The 27,220-nt window shown below is 47.9% G+C and overlaps 1 protein-coding gene across 1 annotated transcript in view; it reads left to right on the top strand.

Annotated features, from left to right (window-relative positions):
• LOC136571833 (Fc receptor-like protein 3) overlaps positions 1–27,220 on the top strand; it is a 70,476-nt gene that overhangs the window by 37,802 nt on the left and 5,454 nt on the right. The window contains exon 4 of the mRNA XM_066572459.1: positions 18,501–18,770. Within this exon, the coding sequence (XP_066428556.1) occupies positions 18,501–18,770 (270 nt within the window). The remainder of the gene's footprint in view (positions 1–18,500; positions 18,771–27,220) is intronic.

Below are 27,220 nucleotides of genomic sequence, written 5' to 3'. Positions count from 1 at the left end.
GATAAATGAAGACACGAGTTCATCCTGCAAAAAAAACACGGCCTTCTAGAGCGCTGGCAATGGAAAAATAAAATTAATACGGCTCTTGGAATGTGGCGACACAAAAGCAAACCTTTAAAAAAAAATGCTTAAAATGTACAAAAATAGCAAAACATAAAAACTGTATAAACTTGGTATCGCCGGAATTGTACTGACTCAGAGAATAATGATATCACATTATTTATTCTGCACGCTGAACGCCGTAAAAATGAAATCCAAAAAACAAAATGGCAGAATTTCTTTTTTTCCCCCCAATCTCCCTACAAAAGTTTTTACAAAAGTTATGCAATACATTATATATACCCAAAAATGATGCCATCAAAAAGTACAACTTGTCCTGCAAAAAACAAGCCCTTATAGGGCCGTGTCAATGGAAAAATGTAAAAGTTATGGCTCTTGGAACGCTACTGGAAAATTAGTTGAAATTCAATGATTAGACCATTTAAAAAACCCGCCCTGGTGGGCACGACAGGGTGGTAGGAAACAAGCCACTCAAGGGGTTAAACTCTGTGTGAAATAAAGCAGAAAATTTGTAGCTTTATGTTTAAAAATGCAGCTCCAACCTCTGTAAAGAAACTATATTATGGGGAACGAGCCAAAACTAATAGCGCATTTACTGGAATTTTCCTGTGGGGTGCTGTGATAAGCCTAATTACTACTTTTGTATCTCTTTTTTGAGGAACTAATAGCCAAAACCCTTCCTCCTTCAAACCATTCACGTAATGATAAAGTAATTAAAAAGGAGAAGTGAAACAGTGAACATCTAGTTAGAGAGCAGATGCTGCATACAGCACATACTGAGAGTGTACCATGCCCGTCTTCATTCTCCTCACTGTCATCGGTATGTAGCGAATTATCAATTTTCATAGGTTGTTAATTAACTCAGCCTGGTCTGACCCTATAGAGGAAGCCCGGTGAGACTTGTAGAGTCCTGGGTCATTAGATACTTTTTAGTAATGCAATATTCGTGGCTTCAAATGTATAACTATGGAGCACAGGACATGTTTTGTTCTAGTCAACATGTGGGGAGCCTTTAAGTTGTCCCATGTAGGCAACCTTTGTCTGTAGGTTCTTTTAGAGCCTGTGGACTTCCTTTCGTGACTCCCCACAGTGAGCTAAAAAAGACAACCAAAAATTGTGATTGTGTATTTTATGGCATCTCAGTCATTTGAATGGGTGCCATATAATATGACATTAACCTTACAGAAGCCGCAGGGAAGCTCAGGATATGGAGATAACCCTTTAATTCTACAGTGGGTACATGACCATGTTTTACTGCAGTAATTCCTGAAAACTCTATGAGATAAATGTATCAATTCTTGTACATCAGATTTCTGGACTGCGAAAATCACAATTTTGGTACAAGTGCCAAAATTGAGAATTTTTGAGAATTTACATCAGGTCCTAAACCTTTTTTTAGAAACATGGATGGGGCTTAATTTTAGGGGCCGCAGTGTGGTGCTCATAAGATTTACTATAATTTATGCCAGAAATTAGGGTAAATTATAGTTGAAACGTACACCAGCTCGTCCGTCATGGAGGTGCCACCGGGTGTCAGAAGTAAAAATAGCGGCTTGCTTCTATTAATAGATTTGTTCTGTTTTCTCTGACGCAAACTTCACTTACACAAGTGTATGAAATGTCAGTCTATGTAAATACGCCCCATTGTACCTTTTCTAAATGAGTCCAGTGACTTTCCCTTTCCTTCAGCGGCAGAATATACAATGAATTATATTATATACTGTACAGCTTCCTTAAATTTCACTTTTGAGTTTGTCTTTTCATGTTTAGCATTTTTATTAATGTCTTATTGTTTGTTATAAAAAATTATTGCGTTTTTTTTTATTTTATTTTTTACTGTTCTCTTGCTGAGTTTTTAATGCAAATTTCTATGAATGCAAGCTACCTATTTTTAACCTTTGTCACATTGTGCTTCCTCTTCACCACACCTGTACTACTCTTGTGCCTGTAAAACTAAAATGGAAAGTAGTGACTGAGAAGACGAAATGAAACCCAATATAAAAAAAAAGACTAAAAACAATACAAATGTATTTTTCTTTATCTTCTCATGTACACTTTTCCTCAAGTAACATAAAAGTACTCGGATATCTGAGACTGGGGGCACCCTAATCTTAACTGTATGCTCACTTACCTATAACAAACATATACTTACACCTTCTTGCTTGAAACGTGGGTTGGCCACAGCTTTATTAGCATATTTAAAACATATTTTAATCTTCCATTTAACTTAATTTCACTTAATTTAACTATCTTCTGTCTAACACCTTCCCATGCCGTACACTGCTGCAATTCTTAAAACCGTAACGGCCACAGGACGTTTGTAAGCCCCTGTATCTCCCTTGGGCTTGAAAACCTTCCTCTACGCCGTAGCCCGCATGGGAAGCTTCCGGCCTACCTTCACCAGCTGTGACAACTTCCTTGAACAGTCCTTTACTCCCACATCAAGTCCTTATTGCCCTCAATCTCCCAGGGCGGGTGGGTGGGCGTCTGCTCTTCTACGTCCTTCTTCTTTACTGTCCAAGCCGTTTGTGCTCTTTCCCGCTCTCTGGCCGTCTCCTTCCTGTCTTAGCTCCACCCCCTTTACCTAAGTTCGCTCTTTAACCTTTTCCTTTCCTGCCCCCAGTCCCACGCCGCATCGTTATTTACTTTGCGGCATACAAGACTGGGGGCACCCTAATCTTAACTGTATGCTCACTTACCTATAACAAACATATACTTACACCTTCTTGCTTGAAACGTGGGTTGGCCACAGCTTTATTAGCATATTTAAAACATATTTTAATCTTCCATTTAACTTAATTTCACTTAATTTAACTATCTTCTGTCTAACACCTTCCCATGCCGTACACTGCTGCAATTCTTAAAACCGTAACGGCCACAGGACGTTTGTAAGCCCCTGTATCTCCCTTGGGCTTGAAAACCTTCCTCTACGCCGTAGCCCGCATGGGAAGCTTCCGGCCACGCGGTATGCGCCGTATACCTATGGCGCATCCCGCCCCCACAAACGCCAACCCGAGCCAACGCCATCTCCATTCCGTCTTATAGTCCTGACAGAAAGGTATCCAGTCCCACCTCGTTGAGGTGCACACCATCATCCCTTAATGCTCCTCTCTCCTTGTCCTCCAGCTCCCAGTGGCGGACTGCCACTCCGCCCAACTATTGCACGAACCTGGACATCCTTAGATTTATCATCTTTGTTTTCCTAAGTCGTTCCCCCCGGCGTGAACGACCAGTATGACTCTCCAGGGGGTCCACCTGCTTATCTCCAGGACAAATTGCAACATCCTGGGCCTTTTCAGCCCACGTACACCGATCCAGTTTATGAGAGCGCCACTCAGACCTAGATTCCTCTCCCTAGGTCGAGTAGCCGCTCTTCTCTCGACCCAATAAATAATAGAATGTCCGACAATCCAACGTGCCATGGTTCCGAGGCTGAAAGAAATAGACCTAGCAAATACCCCCGTAATTACCAACAACCCATCCCAACTAACGCACCCCGAAAAAACCCGCCTGTAATGAAAACCGAGGTATGACGGCAACTACCAGCTAATCCGTGACCATAGATCCTTCCACAGTACGTTCCGGTCTTACGTACGATTTATACCCCTGCGATTATCATCAACCGCTTCAAACCCCCCTTTCCGTCATGCCGAGAGCATCCGCTGTCGTCGCAGCCTCCGTTCTAAATGAGTGGGTTCCAAATTCCCCCGGATCCACACCACACTTCTTTTACGCCGACTGCCAAAAAACCGCCGAAAATTGGAAAAACGGGTGAGGGAGGGGGCCTGGCCTCGCGTACTAATAACTGTTCACTATGGGTTTTTTTTTTTTTTTTTTAAATATTATTTTTTATTATATATACTGGTCCATCACCTCCACTGGACACCCTTGCATCCCCCCTCGATTAATAGCGATCCACTCGCCTCTACCATACCATCTGTTTGCGACTTCCTGGTACCTATCCGGATCGATGCTCCCGTAGTAATAACATCATTTACCCGTAAACCCCCCAGCTTTACTTAGCTAGCCGGGACTATCTCACCGATCGCAAAAACTGCGGCAAACGCCAGCAGGAGGGGCCTGAACACAACGTATCGTATTCATCCGAACATACCCGTCAATAACTTAATTAACCATGAAACCATAATAGGTCGGCGCGTATCCGTAAGAAAACTTTCTTTTTCCAAACTACGAACTATATTGTTGTAACGCAAATTCCTTAGTCACGTCTAGCATTCAGTGTAATTTTAGCAAAACAAGTGTTTTCTTGCCGCTCCAACCGATAACCATCTACCACGCAACTCCGTCAACATATCGAATGTCAACAAATTTCAACCATGTAGACCAAACTGAATTATAATTTTTTACGTTGTAACCGCCACCAGTGCCTCCACCAGCTTCCGCAACTCTCCTCTGCCAGACTCCATAAGGAAAGCGGGCAGCGTACCCCCTCGGCATTCGCCCATAGGTGCCGCTCCCTGAACCAGTTCCATCCGCGAACGAGAGAGTGCGTCAGCTGCTCCTTTGTCACAACCAGGAACATGTTTTGCACGCAAATACATATTACCTTTCAAACCTCTTACTACCACCTGCGAACTTTTTTTTTTTTTTTTTTTTGATCCAGTAACTCTGATTCCCATGACTCAATCGCCACCACTACAGAGAAGGACTCCAGCAACGTGATATTTTACCGCTTCTCTCTCCATGACCTTGGCCAGGACTCCCTGCACCGATGGTTGTTAAAGAATACTCCGACACCGCCCGAAACGGCTGCGTCGGCGCGCAAGCTGGTTTCAGTGCATTCCACCTCTTCCCTCGGGCATACCACCTGCCCGTTGAAAGAATGAAGGAACGCCCTACGTATATGCAAATCTGCTTTATTCCCGTCGTAACCCGCACGACATGGTGTGGTTTGCGGACCCCCACAGTCGCCAGCGATAATTGCCTGGTAAACGGCCGCCCCATGGAGATCACCTTGTAAGCGAAATTTAATAAACCCAACAAAAACCTGATTTGTCGTAACGTTGCTTTTTAACATCGAGCCACATCACCAACCACTTGCCGAAGCCAACACCCTTTCCACCGACTCGATCTCTATCCTTAGGAGCGCAAACACGTGGCCGGGCCCCATGTCTTCTCTTCAGACCATGGGGCCCCCGCTAAACGCATTAGCCTCTGAAAATTTTCCATCAGAAACCCACCTTCACCTGACGTTTTGAACCGACGACCAAAAAATTATCCAACTGATGTATTACCGATGTGATGCCCGTCTCATGCTTTAACATCCACTCAAGGAAAGAACTGGCTAACTCGAAAATACCATGAAATTGAGCATCCCGTCGTTAATCACATGTCGAAGAAAAATTGGAACCTCGATTCTGCTTCCTAAAGTTGAAGCCATCTGGGTGAAATGGAAGCAGTCGAAATGCCGATTCTTGTCTGTTTTGCCAGCTGGGCAAACCTGCCCGCTGCCTTCACTAGCCGTATTGCGCGGACGAAAGAAGTATAGGCTACCGCTGCTTCTTTTTAGATGCCGTCATTTACCGATCCCGAGCTTGGGAAAGATAAATGATGGATCCAGCGAAAAATTCCTCGATTTCCTTCTTGGGTGCCAGACCCAATGGGGACACGCGCAAGTCTTCAACGATGAGTCATTGAAAAAGGCCGACCATGCGGCCCATTTATTTATTTATTTATTTATTGGCTAACCCAATATCGTCTCTTGCCGATCTTAAGTTAGGGCATAAAGTGGTGGCTGTTGGTAAGCGTACGGAAATAAAATCTGCAGTAGCCCTTGTTGTACCAACCAACAAGAGCCGTTTGGCCTAGGAGAGGCCGCGGGTGGCTGAGATGCGCCCCCCCGTGGCTCCCCCGGGAAAGGAAGTCTTAGCGGGTCGCTGTGCTAGAATCAGCTATACGTCTAAAATCTACACCATAGCGCCACCAGGCTGCGGCAGTCTGTATCCTGGAGCTTTGAGCGGCTGATGCTGGCATGTCACCTGCACCAGAACCAAATACGCTTGTAACCAGTTTCCAAAAGTTTTAATTTTAGGTTTTTTATAAGCACCACGCTCCATCGTCCGCTCTTTTTCCACCATCACGTGGTCCGCTGATAGCAAGGACCATATATCACTGTAAACACCGTTCTTAATTTTCTCAACCGTATCATCAGGCAGACCTGCCCCCCAAAGGGGCCACACCACAGCACAGAGAATCCACATATTGCCAACCATCGGTTGGATCACCTTCTGTACCCGCTGTTGAGCCAAATCCAGTATTTACCACAGGCGGGCCTGCACCCCCTGGAGCCACACAGGACACTAAAAGCCCTTTTTTGTATAAATCTTGCTCAACAGCGACCTTAGAACAGACACCAAATCACCATTCTCCGCAACCGTTGCGGGATCTATAACTTTTTTTTTTTCTTTTTTTTTTTTTTTTTTTTACTTTAGTACCCGCTGTTGAGCCATATAACTCTTGCTCAACAGCAACCTTAGCACAGACACCAATCTGTAACATTTTTTCAAACATCGTATAATGTGGACTCACCAAATGGATCGACCTTCGGCGTTGCCAAGGGTGATATCCTTGCTGTACCGCTCCCGCGGTTCCGGCTCAATTTCTGCGTGGGCTGCCGACCACTCGTATGCAGAGCCCTCCTCATGCTGTCTGATTGCGATGTGGCAGGCTGGTCTTGCCCTGACCGATCCTGCGGGAGGTCCCGCCACCTGCGGTGTTCCCGGACCTTCCTATAAAGGGATGGCTGTGGGTCCGGCCGCCATGGTTGTTCCTCCAACTGGTAGGGCTCGGCTTGGTTACCGCTCCCCTCCTCCCCGCTTGACTCGCGCGCCCTGCCGCTGCGCTCTACCCTTGCCTGCTCTAGCTGAGCGTGAACTCTCGGTCCTGCCTCTCCTGACTAGCACGCTCTCTCTGCCTGCGCCTGGCCCCCTGACACTGTCTTTTAGAGCTCCTGTGGTGCGGCTGATTATGTGTGGGGGGGGGGGTAGTCTACGGGCTCTACTGGGGGGGTTATGTAGTGTGAATTAACGTAGTAGCGCCTGTACGCGCCGGCTGCGTTGGTGGCGGCTGACATATGGTGGGTGGTGGCCGATGTGCCCGCGGTATGGCCATAATGGAGTGGCCGTGGTTCTGGGTGTCTCCTGGCTCTAATCCCAAATGTGCCGCACCGCCTGTCGGCAGGTCTATAACTCTCTGCGTGGCACTCTATCCCTGAGCTGAGGGACTCTAGTGGATTGTACCGTAAGCTGCCGCCCCTCCCCCCGCTGCTGCTAGACCCACTAGTACTCCCTGGGCTTTGTGGCCGGGGTTTGTATGGGACCCTGCTTCTTGGCTTCCCCTTCGAGCTCTCCTTCCTTCCTCCCCCCCCCCCCCCGATGCGCGGGCTTCCTCTATAGTTCGCCCTTTGTGATCCTTGCGCCCCACGCGCGCTGCGCCGCCATTTTTAGAGGACGTGCGGCCTGACCGCGCGCTCCCCTGCTCCTCTCGCTGCTTGGTATCCGCTCACCTCTTTCCGGCGTTGAAATCCTGCGCCCGGCCGCGCGCTGAAGCTGCGGTCCGGAGCCTGTTAAAGCTGCCGAACCGCTGTTCCCTCCGCTCCGGATCACCTATTAGTGCCGACCGCTGCACTTCCCCAGTCGGACCCCCCGCCGTACGCCTTGGTCCCGGCGCCATTTCGTTTGTCGCCCTTCCGGTACCCCTCCGGACTGCGCTGTCTAAGGTACCTCGTCCTCCTCCCCGTTTTGCTGCTGGGCTAGAGCTTAATCCTGCTGGGGGGCTGTTTCTTCAGCGCGGCCTACCTCGCGGCGCCTCGTTCCCGCTGGCGGCGTCCTCCCCGGGCCTCTGGAGCTGTTCCTCCAGCCCGACTGGCTCCGTGGAGTTCGCGGTCATCCTGCAGCTTGTCATCAGCTCCTCTAGCCATCCGGTGCCGTCTTGCTTCACCGCTTCTTGAATCATCGAAGGTAAGCCGTCCATCTTCTCTCTTCTGTCTGCCGCTGTTTGTATCTTCCACCCGATTCTTCCGTCCTTCTCCACCTTCCGCCGGCTTCTTTGCACTTAATCTCCTGCCTTCTGCGCTCTTGGTCTTGCTTTAGTTGCTTTGGTTGCTCTCTCACTCTCGTCTGCTCTTCTACGTCCTTCTTCTTTACTGTCCAAGCCGTTTGTGCTCTTTCCCGCTCTCTGGCCGTCTCCTTCCTGTCTTAGCTCCACCCCCTTTACCTAAGTTCGCTCTTTAACCTTTTCCTTTCCTGCCCCCAGTCCCACGCCGCATCGTTATTTACTTTGCGGCATACAAAGATAGCCTTAAAGGAGTGTACCCAATTGGACCAGGCATAGTCCTGATAGGATCACTGCTAGAAACAGTGGCTGGGAGGAGAGAAACAGTAGAGTGCGGCAGGGCTACGCTGTTTCTGTATCTGCCATAGAAGTCACTAGGAGTTACGTATAGATTATAGCACAATGAGCTACGCTGTTTCCGTAACTCCATTGACCTTAGGAGTTCCAAGAACAGTTCAGCTGAGCCTGCTCGGCTGTTTCCATCCTCCTGACCACTCCTGGTCGGCGTATACAGCCAGGCCAGGGATGGTGTGGGCCTGAACTCAAAATAGCTGCATATTCCAGAGGTGGAATCTACACCATCTACACCTGTGGATATGCCATAAAAGTTCCAGACAGGAATACCCCTTTAATTTGAGCAGATATTATATCACTGGTCCCGCCCATGAGGATAAATCCACCAATCCAGCAGTTTCATACCTATTTAGGGCTGCAAAAGACGAATTATCAAAATTGTCCCTCTGGTTGTATTGTACATGTAATCTAGTTTTGTAGTACTTACAGACATGATGTTGGTGAAATCTCATATTCTTAGTTACTAATTATCTGTATTTTTTATCTTTTATTTCAGCGCTGATTATGGAAATTTCGGGTAAATATTCCACCAATCCGTGATAAAAGAAATGTAACAATTTTATTTACATATATTGAACTCAATGATAAAACATTACAGAAGATCTCATGACTGATCACATGTCATTACATCAGTGATGTCATCAGCAGGGGGGCGGCGCTGTGACTAACTCTCAGACATGATATACAGGCTGGTTGTCAGCAGTAATAGATGATGTCAATGTAGTATAAGTTGTACGGATCTCATTTCTGATCACGTCATTATATCAGTGATGTCATTAGCAGGGGGCGGGGCTGTGACTAACTCTCAGACATGATATACAGGCTGGTTGTCAGCAGTAATAGATGATGTCAATGTAGTATAAGTTGTACGGATCTCATTTCTGATCACATGTCATTATATCAGTGATGTCATTAGCAGGGGGTGCGGCTGTGCCTACCTCTCAGACATGATATACAGGCTGGATGACAGCAGTACTGGATGATGTTACTGTAGTATAAGGTATGCGGATCTCATGTCTGATCCCATGTTGTTATATCAGTGATGTCATCAGTAGGGGGCAGACTACCTCTCAGACATGATATACAGGCTGAATGCCAGCAGTACTGGATGATGTTACTGTAGTATAAGGTGGGCGGATCTCATATCTAATCACATGTCATTATATCAGTGATGTCATCAGCAGGGGGCAGGGCTGTGACTACCTCTCAGACATGATATATAGTCTGTTTATCAGCTGTTATATTAATATTTATTAATGTTTTTAGGTTATTTTTTTTAACTTTTTCAGTTATTATTGTATGAAAACTTTTACTTTCGGTTCTTTGCAGGACAGTTAGTCCGGTATGTGGTCACCTCTACTCCAAACTGGAACCACATTTACACAGGGGAGTCGGTGACTTTAACATGTGACATTGAACCACATGAAAACATTAACAAGTACTTCACCTATTGGTATAAAGACACACAAATAATGAAACAAGATCATGAGTTTACAATTAGGAAGGCGAAGAATACTGATGCCGGGGATTATGAATGTAGGAGCGCTTCTGATATTCGCAGTCACGTATTCACATTATATGTTGCTGATCAAGGTAAATAATCTTTCACTACAACTAGAAGCATTATTGGGGCTCATGTATTTGGCTTCTTCCAGAACTGTGGGTCAAAAAGTAGCAATTTTGGTGTAAGGGACAAAATTGTGACTTTTTGATGGTGTACACCAGCCAGCGTTAAAAACATGGATGGGAGCTAGTGTAAGGGGGTGTGGCTTCACAAACACATTACATTTACTATAATTTATGCCAAAAACTGGCATAAATTATAACAAACTGATACAAGCTCCCCAGCTGCTGAAGATTTCTAATTTGGCCCATGGCGCCCCAGAAGATTAGACAAATGCACAGTTACAATCAAAATTGTCACATTATTACAAATCCAGCTTATTTGCTAAATCTACAAACTTTCAGCTGTTTGCAAGAAACAATCAAACAAGAACAATGTAAATGGCTCAATACAACTAATATTTTAAGCGGTTTCTGTAAATTCACCACAAAATGCCACTTTTACTGACTCCTGCAGTTACAGGATTACTTCCCCTCTTAATGACTTAAAGGGATACAGTCATAAAAAGAAATCCATACTTGCCTATTACTCCCCAGGTAGTCTACGTACCACATCATATAATGAATAGAGATGAGCGAGCACCAAAATGCTCGGGTGCTCGTTACTCGAGACGAAATTTTCGTGATGCTCGAGGGTTCGTTTCGAGTACCGAACCCCATTGAAGTCAATGGGCGACCCAAGCATTTTTGTATATCGCCGATGCTCGCTAAGGTTTTCATTTGTGAAAATCTGGGCAATTCAAGAAAATGATGGGAACGACACAGCAACGGATAGGGCAGGCGAGGGGCTACATGTTGGGCTGCATCTCAAGTTCCCAGGTCCCACTATTAAGCCACAATAGCGGCAAGAGTGGGCCCCCCCCCCCCCGCCTCCCAAAAATTTTTACTTCTGAAAAACCCTCATTAGCAATGCATACCTTAGCTAAGCACCACACTACCTCCAACAAAGCACAATCACTGCCTGCATGACACTCCGCTGCCACTTCTCCTGGGTTACATGCTGCCCCCCCCCCGCACGACCCTGTGTCCACAGCACACACCAAAGTGTCCCTGCGCAGCCTTCAGCTGCCCTCATGCCACGCCACCCTCATGTCTATTTATAAGTGCGTCTGCCATGAGGAGGAACCGCAGGCACACACTGCAGAGGGTTGGCACGGCCAGGCAGCGACCCTCTTTAAAAGGGGCGGGGCGATAGCCCATAATGCTGTACAGAAGCAATGAGAAATCCAATCCTGTGCCACCTCCATCAGGAGCTGCAAACGTGGGCATAGCAATGGGGAACCCATGTGCCACACACTATTCATTCTGTCAAGGTGTCTGCATGCCCCAGTCAGACCGGGGTTTTTTATAAATAGTCACAGGCAGGTACAACTCCGCAATGGGAATTCCGTGTGCACCCACAGCATGGGTGGCTCCCTGGAACCCACCGGCTGTACGTAAATGTATCCCATTGCAGTGCCCAGCACAGCTGAGGTAACGTCAGGTTTAATGCAGGTGGTCTTCGGCCCACACTGCATGCCCCAGTCAGACTGGGGTTCTTTAGAAGTGGACACATGGAGTTACAACTCCGTGTGGACCGACAGCATGGGTGGGTCCCAGGAAGCCACCGGCGGTACATAAATATATCCCATTGCATTGCTCATCACAGTTGAGGTAACGTCAGATTAAATGCAGGTGGTCTTCGGCCCACACTGCATGCCTCAGTCTGACCGGGGTTATTAATACATAGACACTGGCAGGTACAAATCCCTAATGTGAAGTCCCTGTGGACCCACAGCATGGGTGGCTCCCTGGAACCCACCGGCGGTACATAAATATATCCCATTGCAGTGCCCAGCACAGCTGATGTAACGTCAGCTGTAATGCAGGTGGGCTAAAAATTACTAGGATTACAATGTAGGTGAGGGCCAAAAAAAATTGGTGTACCAACAGTACTAATGTACCTCAGAAAAATTGCCCATGCCCAACCAAGAGGGCAGGTGAAACCCATTAATCGCTTTGGTTAATGTGGCTTAATTTGTAACTAGGCCTGTAGGCAGCCCAGTTAAAATAAAAATTGGTTCAGGTGCAAGTTTCAACGCTTTATTGAATTGAGAATTGAAACATATAAACATTGTTTACAAAAGTTATATGACTGAGCCTTGTGGGCCTAAGAAAAATTGCCCGTTCAGCGTGATTACGTGAGGTTTCAGGAGGAGGAGCAGGAGGAGGAGGAGGAATATTATACACAGATTGATGAAGCTAAAAGGTCCCCGTTTTTTATGGTGATAGAGAACGATGCTTCCATCCGCGGGTGCAGCCTACGTATTGTTTAGGTATCGCTGCTGTCCGCTGGTGGAGAAGAGAAGTCTGGGGAAATCCAGGCTTTGTTCATCTTGATGAGTGTAAGCCTGTCGGCACTGTCGGTTGACAGGCAGGTACGCTTATCCGTGATGATTCCCCCAGCCGCACTAAACACCCTCTCTGACAAGATGCTAGCCGCAGGACAAGCAAGCACCTCCAGGACATACAGCGCGAGTTCAGGCCACGTGTCCAGCTTCGACACCCAGTAGTTGTAGGGGGCAGAGGCGTCACCGAGGACGGTCGTGCGATCGGCTACGTACTCCCTCACCATCCTTTTACAGTGCTCCCACCGACTCAGCCCTGACTGGGGAGCGGTGACACAGTCTTGCTGGGGAGCCATAAAGCTGTCAAAGGCCTTGGATAGTGTTCCCCTGCCTGTGCTGTACATGCTGCCTGATCTCCGCGCCTCCCCTGCTACCTGGCCCTCGGAACTGCGCCTTCTGCCACTAGCGCTGTCGGATGGGAATTTTACCATTGCTGCCCATTCTGGGCAGGGGCCCGAGAACAGTTCCTGGGAGTCTGCCTGCTCCTCAGAATGTGTCATTGTAATGGAGTGAGGAGGCTGGGAGGAAGGAGGAGTAGCAGCCAGAGGATTCAGAGTTGCAGCAGTGGACGGCGTAGAACTCTGGGTGGTCGATAGATTGCTGGATGCACTTTCTGCCATCCACGACAGGACCTGCTCACACTGCTCATTTTCTAATAAAGGTCTACCGCGTGGACCCATTAATTGTGAGATTAATCTGGGGACGCCAGAAACGTGCCTCTCTCCTAATCCCGCAGCAGTCGGCTGCGATACACCTGGATTAGGTGATCGGCCTCTGCCCACACCCTGACTTGGGCCTCTGCATCGTCGCCTGCGTCCACGTCCTCTAGGCCTACCCCTACCCCTCAGCATGGTGTATTACCAGTAGTGCAGAAACAGAATGCTGTAAATAAATGTGTCGCTTATTGGCCTGTGGTTGGAGGCTGACTTCGCTTATGGAACGCACAGCAGAGCCAGGAAAGAATTTTGCGCAAGCCTGTAGTGAGACGTAGGTGCATATGACTGAGCTAGTGGAATTCACAGCGCAGAAGCAGTCAAGTGTCCAAAGGCCACTAGTAGGCCTTAAGTATTTTGCTTCTATTTTTTTAAAGGCTGAGCTGATACAGCAAACAGATACTGTAGACAGCGTATATATGTATACTGTTTCCCTCTGGACGGGATGAGGCCGGTGATGTAACGGGCAACGCAGAGCCAGGAAACAATTTTGCGCAAACCTGCTGTAACACTTAGCTGCGTATTAATTAGGACTACTACCCCCAGCAGACACGCAGTACACTCAAGATGGTCACCGGCAGCCCAAAGATAGTATTTTTCCCAAATTTGTTTGAAAAAGCCCACTGCCTGTATAGACAGTATATCTCTTTCACCTTTTCCACTGTCCCTGCCTCACCAGTACTGGCCCTATACTATGTAAAATTACGGCAGACTGTTTCCCTCTGGACGGGATGGCGGCGGTGATGTAACGGGCAACGCAGAGCCAGGAAACAATTTTGCGGAAGCCTGCTGTAACACTTAGCTGCGTAATAATTAGGACTACTACCCCCAGCAGAGACGCAGTACACTCAAGACGGTCACAGGCAGCCCAAAGATAGCATTTTTTCCAAATTTGTTTGAAAAAGCCCACTGCCTATATAGACTGTATATGTCTTTCACCTTTCCCACTGTCTCTGCCTCACCAGTACTGGCCCTATACTATGTACAATGACTGCAGACTGAAGACGCAATGCTCTGCACGCCTGATATACAAAAAAAAATAATTGTGCAACACTGCTAAAAGCAGCCTCAACAGTACTGCACACGGTTAGATGTGGCCCTAAGAAGGACCGTTGGGGTTCTTCAAGCCTAAAATAACTCCTAACACTCTCCCTATAGCAGCAGCAGCACTGTCCCTGATCTCTGTCAGAATGCATCTGTGGTGAGCCGCGGGCGGGGCCGATTTATATACTCGGGTGACACCTGATCTCGCCAGCCACTCACTGCAGGGGGGTGGTATAGGGCTGGAACATCACAGGAGGAAGCTGTAATGCCTTCCCTGTCTTTCTATTGGCCAGAAAAGCGCGCAAATGTCTCAGAGATGAAAGTGAAAGTAACTCGAACATCGCGTGGTGCTCGCCTCTAGTAACGAGCATCTCGAACACGCTAATACTCGAACGAGCATCAAGCTCGGACGAGTACGCTCGCTCATCTCTAATAATGAACCTATTACTTAGTAAGTGCAGATTCACTGGGGCGTATTTCAAAGTACGCTTGCTCCTGTGCAACGTTTTGCCGCAAAGAAAGAGTGTATTTTTTGCCCTAATTTAAATGGCTATTTAGCCAAATGAGGTGCTGACCACGCGGGTATGCACAGTATTTTGGGCATACCCATGCATATGTCTATGTTCGTGCACCACCCAAAGACCACTATGGACCTATTTAGTGTGCAAATTCACACAAAATAGAGCAGTTTCTATTTTTTTGCTCTTGCAAAAACCGTGAGTACAAAAAAAAGAAATGAGAATGAACCCATTAAAATCAATGGGCACTATTCTTCACGTTTATTGCACAGGATTTTCCTGCACACAAAAAACACGCTCGTCTGAAGGAGCCCTTATAATGGTGTGTGAAGCGGCGGTTTAAGTAAATGTGCCCTATTATGTTTATGATGACAAGGGATTCAGTGGCCCAAACACATCTGGCGCCGCTTTTGTTATCTGTGTTTTTATATATTTTTTAAGGTTCTAATAAAGGCAGCGTGATCTTCAGTCCAAACTACAGAAATATATTTGTGGGGGAAAAGATGACTATGTCTTGTGAGACACGACCTTCTGCATCACGAAACCAGGAATATGTGTGGTACAAAGATGGTGAACTAGTCAAGGAGGAGCAAAAGAAAGTTCTCTTAATTGATCGGGCACATCGTGAGGACAGTGGAAAATATGCTTGTGGAATATGGAATAGATATTACCCTGTCAGACTCGATGTCTCAGATGGTGAGTATTTGCCCCAACTATGATTGGACATGTCTACAAGGAGATGTACGTTGTGAAATATCCGCTATTTTTTGTTTTCAGACCGTTACATCATCCTGCAATATCCCCCCAATATCTTGGAGGGCGACTCCGTGGATTTGAGATGTCACAGCGATCCATACTCTACATACTACAAAGCTAATAAGAAGACCACAATATTTTATAAGGACGGAGCCATTATACAGACATCCAAAGAGATTTTCCATCTGCCAAGTGCGACTAAATCCATGAGCGGGATTTACCGATGTGAAAAAACAGCTCAATATGGAGAAGTATTAAAGGCAAAAGAAATATTTGTATTTGTCCAAGGTAAGAATGAGGCAATGCACGGACCCAAGACCCCCATTCCCTCCAAACAGATTTCTAGTTAAAATGACTTATACTAGTGGGGCAGACAAACTTCTAAGGAGGAAGCCTTCCTGCATACTGTACTCAAGCCTGAATGCAGGCAGCTCATGTGGCTCTTATGGGGCTCGTGGAGAACAAATGCCAATCCAAAGTTGGTCTTGTCTGGATTTAAATGGGTGGTGAGAACCTGTACTGGGATGTAATCCCCATAGGAAGCCATACAGAAGTCATGAAAAGGGGAATGGGTACTAGGACCTCACATGTGGTTAGCAGTGTGGTGGTGTCAAGAAGCAGCTGAAAGGGGCCTTATTTTTATCCTTGCTATGTAACCGCCCACCACTGAGAGAAGGATTACAGTCATGCTATTTGACCAAAGTATTTTGGTCATCAGACTATAGGGCTCTTATACTTCAGCACTGTATGCAGGGGCAGATTGGGCCATAGGGGGCAGGGAGGTTTGAGCACCCAGGCTGGCCCCCCTGAGAATGTTTCGGGGTGCCCTACCCCCACTCATAAAAGTCTGGCTGTTTGTAATGCTTACAGTAGCTTAATGACACTAACTCCTATAGGACCGTTAAACGCTACGCATGATAACTCACACAGCATAATCTCAGAGTACAGTGAACGCTGGGGTCAGGAAAAGGAGTAATGCGGTTATACTGTGCGAGATAGCGTGCGAAGTGTGAGTGTGTGTTATCAACCTACTGTACACTCTACAGGTGGCTGTATTTCAGGTTCCACAAAGGTGGTTTTATATAAATTGAAGAGGCTACGGAAGGGGTGTCTTATTAATAATTTGGGCCACAGAGGGGTTCTGTAATGAATTGTGGGCCAAAAAAAGGCCATAATAATAATTCTAGCCACAAAGGGGGTGATATTACTAATTGGTGCTGCAGAGAGGTCCACTTACTAATTGGAGCCATTGATATGGTCCTATTACTAATTGGGACCAGAGAGGGAGTCACTATTACTAATTGGGGCACTTTTACTTAATGGAGCCACAGCAGGGGCACTTTTACTTATTGGAGCCACAGTAGGGGCACTATTACTTAGTGGGGCCACATCAGGAGCACTTACTTAGTAGGGCCACAGTAGGGGCACTGTTAGTGGGACTTCAGTAGGGCGATTATTAATAAAGGTGATTTTAGACAAAACGATTATCATTCAAAAAAAGCCAAAGTGTTCATTCTAAATGCGAGCCAATGCCCGAATGAACGTACGAGAATTGTTCACTTTTTGTTCGTCATTCATTTTATACAGGCATAAAAATCACTGTTGGCTCATTTGCTTATCATTCGGTTTAAACAGCAATCGTTCAGACGCTCTTAGTCACTTATACAGCGAATGTGAAAGGCTGAACGAATCTCATTTGAACAAGTCAACAATGTATCTGCCAGTATAAGCTGGCTGCACGAGAGCAAATGAGCTAACGGTGACGTCACTCGTCTAAATGAAGGACCCTAAGTGGTTCCACAGCAGGCACATTGTTACTGTGGTGGGGATGCTGGGAAGTTAATTTGGGGTTCTGAAAGCAGGAGTGCGAGAGTGTGCAAAAGGAAGTCATGGCTGGAAGAAATGTCAGTAGTGGTCTAGACCCCGAGAGAAGAAAAACGAATATGGACAGCATCAAACAGACGACATTTGATTTGATCACTGGAAGTAACTGCACTGCTGTCGCTATCAATGAGTAGAGCTGGTATTCGAGTACATTATATAATAACTGCAGACTTTATGTCAGGCCGTGATGCTTGTCTGTAATGGGCCATATAGAGAATAAATATATTTCCTGTTTCTGGTTCTGTATTTGTTATGAACTTAGTTCTGGGACGATATTTGTTTTGAATTTGGTTCTGGTGCTGTATTTATGATATCAGCTTGGTTCTGGTACTGTATTTATGTTATGAGCTTAGTTCTGGTGCTTTTTCCATGTTATGAACTTGGTTCTGGTACTGTATTAATGTTATGAGCTTAGTTCTAGTGCTGTACTCTTATTATTATTTTGGTTCTGGTGCAGTGTAGATAAATATAATTAAGGCTGCCTGTCCACGGGCGTTGCGGAGATCAACCGCGGGAGACGCCACCCGGGACTAGGAGCCGGCAGGCGGATCGCCACTGTCAGCCTATCTGATAGATAGGCTGACCGCGGAGGACCGCAGAGAATCGTGGCAAATCGCAGCATTGCGATTCTCCGCTCGTGGACAGGAGGGAAGCGCTCTCCATAGCAACGTTATGGAGAGCTTTCACTGCGTTTCCCACTGCCGGATTATCGTCGCGGGGAACGCAATGAAAACCCGCCCGTGGACAGGCAGCCTAAGGCTGGAAGGACATGTTGTGGCTGGCTAAAGACAGACTACGTCTACCAGCGGTGTCCCATAATTGCACAATATTGCCAGTAATTTGTGTGGCCAGCTGCACTGTGTGTTTCCACCCTTATGGTGGGCGATTCATAGGCCAGCGCTGTGTGCTTGCCCTACAGGCTAAGCTTTGTCAGCCAGTCCCTGACTGTATGATACGGGTGTTTGTGCTGCACAAGGTATGACAATACACCATATGAAGAGCATGGAAGGTTTCGCACGGGGCACCAGCCCCGGTCATAAGCTCCAAGGAGCTGACAGTCATAAGACTACTATTATAATCTGTTCTAGATCTGTTTACGAGTCCAGAAATAAAAGCCCCTGACAATATAAAGGAAGGAGATGCCCTGACCCTGACGTGTGACACAAGACGTAACCCTCTCAGGGAGGACACAGAGCTGCGGTTCACCTTCTACAGAAACGGGCAGGAAGTCATATCATCTAATACATACCGGATTCAGTACGCTCAGCTGGAGGATTCTGGGAATTATACCTGCGAGGTGCGGACTGTGTTAGGCACTGTGATGAAGATGAGCGATGTGACACCCATCAGGATAACAGGTTGGTATGAACATTTTTTCCTTGTAAGGTGCATGAATTTCCAACTTGGGGAAAATGCTACAACCTTCTCCATATATGAACTAGTTGATATACCCGGCCTCGTCCGAGTTAACTTGATACATGTGTTTACGTGTTGTTTGATCGGAAAATTTTATGAAGTTGTATGCACTTCAGAGGAACAAAATATGTATACACATAGAGGAACGTTAGATTCTACTCAGACTGCATGTACCGATGTCACTCTGCAGAATGTGCCATCCATCCCACTCTCCTCACGTTTTACCCTTAAAGGTAACACCCCTTTTTATTCAAATTTACCCCCAGACACAATTATTAAAGAAGCATTTCCAAGCACGTTACTGAGCGTTCGGGTCAGTTTCTACCCTTTCTTACTAGATATTACAATTTTTCATTGTGTTTTCTAGAGTTGTTCATGAAGCCAAAGCTACAAATTTATCAACAAAGAGTTCAAGAAGGTGATAAAGTGACAATAAACTGTCAGTCTTTTTCATCATTTCCTTATCAATTTACATTCTACAAAGACTCACAAACTGTACCGAGCCGGAGCTACAAGGACCAGTATGTGATATCACAGGCCTCAGAAGGGCACACGGGGACTTACACATGTTCAATAACTTATAAGGGCATTTCTAAAAACAGCACTGGGCTAATCCTCCTGGTACAAAGTGAGTATCTCTCCACACAAAAAGTCCGAAATATAACTGTCTTCTCTGCAGTAACACATACAGCCTCACAGGAGCGCTAGTTCTGTTATAGAAGAAATAACGCCATCTCTTTACCGCCATCTATAGGTGGCTACCCTGTAAGTTAATCTTCAACCTCATCTAGAGCTTTGCCATATAACTTGGGTATTAGCCGCCCACTGTTGTCTGTTGCTTGGCTAGTACCTCAGTCATGTATCGAGACTAGAGATGAGCGAACGTACTCGTCCGAGCTTGATACTCGTTCGAGTATTAGCGTGTTCGAGATGCTCGTTACTCGTAACGAGTACCACGCGATGTTCGGGTTACTTTCACTTTCCTCTCTGAGACGTTAGCGTGCTTTTCTGGCCAATTGAAAGACAGGGAAGGTATTACAACTTCCCCCTGCTACGTTCAAGCCCTATACCACCCCCCTGCTGTGAGTGGCTGGGGAGATCAGGTGTCACCCGAGTATAAAAATCGGCCTCTCCCGCGGCTCGCCTCAGATGCGTTGTGAGATAGCTGAGGGAAAGTACTATCGTGTTGGAGCTGCTGTAGGGAGAGTGTTAGGAGTTAGTGTAGGCTTCAAGAACCCCAACGGTCCTTCTTAGGGCCACATCTAACCGTGTGCAGTAGTGTGGAGGCTGCTTTTAGCAGTGTTGCACATTTTTTTTTTTTTGGTATATCGGCCGTGCAGAGCATTGCGCCCTGCAGTAATAGTCCAGGGACAGAAGTGTGGAGGCAGGGAGAGCATTAGGAGTTATTGTAGGCTTCAAGAACCCCAACGGTCCTTCTTAGGGCCACATCTAACCGTGTGCAGTAGTGTGGAGGCTGCTTTTAGCAGTGTTGCACTTTTTTTTTTTTGGTATATCGGCCGTGCAGAGCATTGCGCCCTGCAGTAATACTCCAGGGACAGAAGTGTGTAGGCAGGGCCAGAAGACATATATTATAGATTGAATATACGCAGTGGTCCTTTAGAAAAAAATATTTGAAAAAAATCTATTTGGCCTGCCTGTCACTCTCCTCAGTGTTCTGGGTCCGTGTCTGCTGGGGGTAGAATTTCTCCAAATAAATACGCAGCCAGCTAAGTGTTACAGCAGGCTTGCGCCAAATTATTTCTTGGCGTTCCGTAAGTGAACTCAGCCTCCAACCACAGGCCAATAAGCGGCACATTTAATTACAGTGTTGTGTTTCTGCATTCCTGGTAATACAGCATGCTGAGGGGTAGGGGAAGGCCTAGAGGACGTGGGCGCGGCCGAGGACGCGGAGGCCCTAGTCCGGGTGTGGGCACAGGCCGAGCTCCTGATCCAGGTGTATCGCAGCCGACTGCTGTGGGATTAGGAGAGAGGCACGTTTCTGGCGTCCCCACATTCATAGCACATTTAATGGGTCCACGCGGTAGACCTTTATTAGAAAATGAGCAGTGTGAGCAGGTCCTGTCGTGGATGGCAGAAAGTGCTTCCAGCAACCTATCGTCCACCCAGAGTTCTGCGCCGTCCACTGCTGCAACTCAGAATCCTCTGGCTGCTGCTCCTCCTTCCTCCCAGCCTCCTCACTCCATGAAAATGAGACATTCTGAGGAGCGGGCAGACTCCCAGGAGCTGTTCTCGGGCCCCTGCTCAGATTGGGCAGCAGTGGTTCCTCTCCCACCAGAGGAGTTTATCGTGACTGATGCCCAACCATTCGAAAGTTCCCGGGGTCCGGGGGATGAGGCTGGGGACTTCCGGCAACTGTCTCAAGACCTTTCAGTGGGTGAGGAGGCCGATGACGATGAGACACAGTTGTCTATCAGTGAGGTAGTAGTAAGGGCATTAAGTCCGAGGGAGGAGCGCACTGAGGATTCTGAAGAAGAGCAGCAGGACAATGAGGTGACTGACCCCACCTGGTTTGCTACGCCTACTGAGGACAGGTATTCAGAGGGGGAGGCAAGGGCAGCAGCAGGGCAGGTTGCAAGAGGCAGTGCGGTGTCCAGGGGTAGAGGCAGGGCCAGACCGAATAATCCACCAACTGTTTCCCAAAGCGCCCCCTCGCGCCATGCCACCCTGCAGAGGCCGAGGTGCTCAAAGGTCTGGCAGTTTTTCACTGAGAGTGCAGACGACCGACGAACAGTGGTGTGCAACCTTTGTCGCGCCAAGATCAGCCGGGGAGCCACCACCAGCAGCCTCACCACCACCAGCATGCGCAGACATATGATGGCCAATCACCCCACAAGGTGGGACGAAGGCCGTTCACTGCCTCCGGTTTGCACCGCTGCCTCTCCCCCTGTGCCCCAACCTGCCACTGAGATCCAACCCCGCTCTGAGGACACAGGCACTACCGTCTCCTGGCCTGCACCCACACCCTCACCTCCGCTGTCCTCGGCCCCATCCAGCAATGTCTGTCAGCGCAGCGTCCAGCCGTCGCTAGCGCAAGTGTTTGAGCGCAAGCGCAAGTACGCCGCCACGCACCCGCACGCTCAAGCGTTAAACGTGCACGTAGCCAAATTTATCAGCCTGGAGATGCTGCCGTATAGGGTTGTGGAAACGGAGTCCTTCAAAAGTATGATGGCGGCGGCGGCCCCGCGCTACTCAGTTTCCAGTCGCCACTACTTTTCCCGATGTGCCGTCCCAGCCCTGCACGACCACGTCTCCCGCAACATTGTACGCGCCCTCACCAACGCGGTTACTGCCAAGGTCCACTTAACAACGGACACGTGGACAAGCACAGGCGGGCAGGGCCACTATATCTCCCTGACGGCACATTGGGTGAATTTAGTGGAGGCTGGGACAGAGTCAGAGCCTGGGACCGCTCACGTCCTACCCACCCCCAGAATTGCGGGCCACAGCTCGGTGGTGGTATCTGCGGCGGTGTATGCTTCCTCCACTAAACCACCCTCCTCCTCCTCCTCGAACGCAACCTCTGTCTCGCAATCAAGATGTGTCAGCAGCAGCAGCACGTCGGCAGCAGTCGGTGTCGCGCGGCGTGGCAGCACAGCGGTGGGCAAGCGTCAGCAGGCCGTGCTGAAACTACTCAGCTTAGGAGATAGGAGGCACACGGCCCACGAACTGCTGCAGGGTCTGACAGAGCAGACCGACCGCTGGCTTGCGCCGCTGAGCCTCCAACCGGGCCTGGTTGTGTGTGACAACGGCCGTAACCTGGTGGAGGCTCTGCAGCTCGGCAGCCTCACGCACATGCCATGCCTGGCCCACGTCTTTAATTTGGTGGTTCAGCGCTTTCTGAAAAGCTACCCACGCTTGTCAGACCTGCTCGGAAAGGTGCGCCGGCTCTGCTCACATTTCCGCAAGTCCCACACGGACGCTGCCACCCTGCGCACTCTGCACCATTGGTTTAATCTGCCAGTGCACCGACTGCTGTGCGACGTGCCCACACGGTGGAACTCTACGCTCCACATGTTGGCCAGGCTCTATGAGCAGCGTAGAGCTACAGTGGAATACCAACTCCAACATGGGTGGCGCAGTGGGAGTCAGCCTCCTCAATTATTTTCAGAAGAGTGGGCCTGGTTGGCAGACATCTGCCAGGTCCTTGGAAACTTTGAGGAGTCTACCCAGGTGGTGAGCGGCGATGCTGCAATCATTAGCGTCACCATTCCTCTTTTATGCCTCTTGAGAAGTTCCCTGCAAAGCATAAAGGCAGACGCTTTGCACTCGGAAACGGAGGCGGGGGAAGACAGTATGTCGCTGGATAGTCAGAGCACCCTCCTGTCTATATCTCAGCGTGGTGAGGAGGAGGAGGAGGAAGATGAGGAGGAGGGGGAAGACACAGCTTGGCCCACTGGTGAGGGTACACATGCTGCTGGCCTGTCATCCTTTCAGCGTGTATGGCCTGAGGAGGAGGAGGAGGATCCTGAAAGTGATCTTCCTAGTGAGGACAGCCATGTGTTGCGTACAGGTACCCTGGCACACATGGCTGACTTCATGTTAGGATGCCTTTCTCGTGACCCTCGCGTTACACGCATTCTGGCCACTACGGATTACTGGGTGTACACACTGCTCGACCCACGGTATAAGGAGAACCTTTCCACTCTCATACCCGAAGAGGAAAGGGGTTCGAGAGTGTTGCTATACCACAGGACCCTGGCGGACAAACTGATGGTAAAATTCCCATACGACAGCGCTAGTGGCCGAAGGCGCAGTTCCGAGGGCCAGGTAGCAGGGGAGGCGCGGAGATCAGGCAGCATGTACAGCACAGGCAGGCCAACACTCTTTAAGGCCCTTGACAGCTTTCTGGCTCCTCAGCAAGACTGTGTCACCGCTCCCCAGTCACGGCTGAGTCGGCGGGAGCACTGTAAAAGGATGGTGAGGGAGTACGTAGCCGATCGCACGACCGTCCTCCGTGACGCCTCTGCCCCCTACAACTACTGGGTGTCGAAGCTGGACACGTGGCCTGAACTCGCGCTGTATGCCCTGGAGGTGCTTGCTTGTCCTGCGGCTAGCGTCTTGTCAGAGAGGGTGTTTAGTGCGGCTGGGGGAATCATCACAGATAAGCGTACCCGCCTGTCAACCGACAGTGCCGACAGGCTAACACTCATCAAGATGAACAAAGCCTGGATTTCCCTAGACTTCTCTTCTCCACCAGTGGACAGCAGCGACATCTAAGCAATACGTAGGCTGCACCCGCGGATGGAAGCATCGTTCTGTATCCCCATCAAAAACGGGGACCTTTTCACTTCATCAATCTGTGTATAATATTCCTCCTCCTCCTCCTGCTCCTCCTCCTGAAACCTCACATAATCACGCCGAACGGGCAATTTTTCTTAGGCCCACAAGGCTCAGTCATATAATTTTTCTAAACAATTTTTATACGTTTCAATGCTCATTAAAGCGTTGAAACTTTCACCTCCACCAATTTTTATTTTAACTGGGCTGCCTCCTGGCCTAGTTACCAATTAAGCCACATTAACCAAAGCGATTAATGGGTTTCACCTGCCCTCTTGGTTGGCCACGGCCAATTTTTCTGATGTACATTAGTACTGTTTATACAGCAATTTTTGTGGGCCCTCGCCTACAGTGTAATCAAATGAATTTTTAGCCCACCTGCATTACAGCTGACGTTACATCCGCTGTGTTGGGCAATGCAATGGGATATTTTTATGTACCGCCAGTGGGTTCCAGGGAGCCACCCATGCTGTGGGTCCACAGGGAGTTGTAAATGCATCTGTTTCCACTTCTAAAGAACCCCAGTCTGACTGGGGCATGCAGTGTGGGCCGAAGCGCACCTGCATTAAACATGACATTACTACCTCAGCTGTGATGGGCAATGCAATGGGATATATTTATGTACCACCGGTGGCTTCCTGGCACCCACCCATGCTGTGGGTCCACAGGGAGTTGTAAATGCATCTGTTTCCACTTCTAAAGAACCCCAGTCTGACTGGGGCATGCAGTGTGGGCCGAAGCGCACCTGCATTAAACATGACATTACTACCTCAGCTGTGATGGGCACTGCAATGGGATATTTTTATGTACCGCCGGTGGGTTCCAGGGAGCCACCCATGCTGTGGGTGCACACGGAATTCCCATTGCGGAGTTGTACCTGCCTGTGACTATTTATAAAAAACCGCGGTCTGACTGGGGCGTGCAGACACCTTGACAGAATGAATAGTGTGTGGCACATAGGTTCCCCATTGCTATGCCCACATGTGCAGCTCCAGATGGAGGTGGCACAGGATTGGATTTCTCATTGCTTCTGTACAGCATTGTGGGCTATCGCCCCGTCCCTTTTAAAGAGGGTCGCTGCCTAGCCGTGCCAACCCTCTGCAGTGTGTGCCTGCTTTTCCTGTGGCAGACGCACTTATAAATAGACATGAGGGTGGCGTGGCATGAGGGCAGCTGAAGGCTGGGCAGGGACAGTTTGGTGTGCGCTGTGGACACTGGGTCGTGGGGGGGGGGGGGGAATTGGCAGCATGTAACCCAGGAGAAGTGGCAGCGGAGTGTCATGCAGGCAGTGATTGTGCTTTGTTGGAGGTAGTGTGGTGCTTAGCTAAGGTATGCATTGCTAATGAGGGCTTTTCAGAAGTAAAAATTGTTGGGAGGGGGCGGCCCACTCTTGCCGCTATTGTGGCTTAATAGTGGGACCTGGGAACTTGAGATGCAGCCCAACATGTAGCCCCTCGCCTGCCCTATCCGTTTCTGTGTCGTTCCCATCACTTTCTTGAATTGCCCTGATTTTCACAAATGAAAACCTTAGCGAGCATCGGCGATATACAAAAATGCTCGAGTCGCCCATTGACTTCAATGGGGTTCGTTACTCAAAACGAACCCTCGAGCATCGCGAAAAGTTCGTCCCGAGTAACGAGCACCCGAGCATTTTGGTGCTCGCTCATCTCTAATTGAGACCCTTTAAGAAGTCAACCATAATGGGGTTGTTGGACCCACTGAGGTCCATATGTAAACACGGCCAATGATGAACGTAATTTGTGCACTTATTGTTTGTGGTTCATTTTATGTAGGCATAAAAATCACAGTTCAGTCATTTACGAGTCATTACATGTGAAAATCGATCATTCGATTGTTCCCATTCACTGGCACAGTCCCATGAAAGATTAACGGTCAAGTGAATGAGCGAATAATGACAAAATGTAAACATTTGCATGTGAAAACTGACTGCATATAAAGCAAATGACTCTGTCATCGTTTGCTCATTCCAGCGATTTTTTTTACTCCATGTATAAGGACTCTAATACATCAAGGTATACAAACCTATAAGAATTTCTGTTATGCCATGGGGCTAATTTAAGGTTGAAGGTTCATTGGATAATAGCCCAATGTAAGGGCCCATTTACACACAAAGATGATCACTCAAAAGATGGCTTTTGAGTGATCATTTTGCATAAACTACTAATTGGTACTATGCCAATTAGTAGCTTATTAATGTGTGTGAGTCGCTAGGAGCTATATTCAGAGAACAGCAGGTGGTCTGTTCTCTGAATACATTCCCTTTGTTCTGCTGTGGGGCTGACAGCTGAGACAATGTTATCGGCACTCTCCACGGAGAACACAGACTGAAGTCCCTGCTATCAGCTCTTCTGCCGAGCCATGGATTTTATGCCGAACATAAAATTATCGTTCTGCAGAAAAGTGAAAGATGGACACATTCACACACAACAATTATCGCTCAAAAGATGGCTTTTGAGCATATTTTGAGCAATAATCGTGGTGTGTAAAGGAGCCTTTACTCTGGTTTGCCTTACCCAAAAATATAGATTCACTACCAATGTCTGTCTTTCTCCTTGCCTGTTTGCAATGCCATTGTCTTGGGTAAATCTGATAATTGAGGTCCTCAGACCAAGAGTTGTTGGCTTGAAAACATTGCAAAGACATTTTTATCCATCACCGGACAGGTCATTGGGTTCTTGAATAAAGCATACCTGAGCCACTGAAGAAAAGTAGTATGCTTTATGTGTAGCAGAGAGGAGACTTTATTTACAAGAAGGACATTGTGGCTCATCTAATTTTTGTTAAACACAATCGAAGTGAGCCAGAAAATCTACCGGAAGAATGAGTTGGTCTGGTTATATATAGTTGGAGAAAATATTCCAACCTAAGAACCTCATCTCAATCGTGAATCACAATGGTGGTGAGGGTTATAGAGCTGGGATTTGGACAGTCGTGTTTGGCTGAACCTTGAAGATACCTACCTATGAACTAAAGATAAAGAGAAGATGGATCTTCCATGAAGATGTTAACCCAAAACTCACAAATCAGTCTAATGAAGAACGTTTGAACCAAGAGAAATTTCACTTTTCGGAAA

The sequence above is a fragment of the Eleutherodactylus coqui genome, chromosome 6 (genome assembly GCF_035609145.1).
Source record: "Eleutherodactylus coqui strain aEleCoq1 chromosome 6, aEleCoq1.hap1, whole genome shotgun sequence".
NCBI classification, from domain to species: domain Eukaryota; kingdom Metazoa; phylum Chordata; class Amphibia; order Anura; family Eleutherodactylidae; genus Eleutherodactylus; species Eleutherodactylus coqui.
Note: the sequence above shows the minus strand (reverse complement) of the source record. Positions and strands in the feature narration are given on the sequence as shown.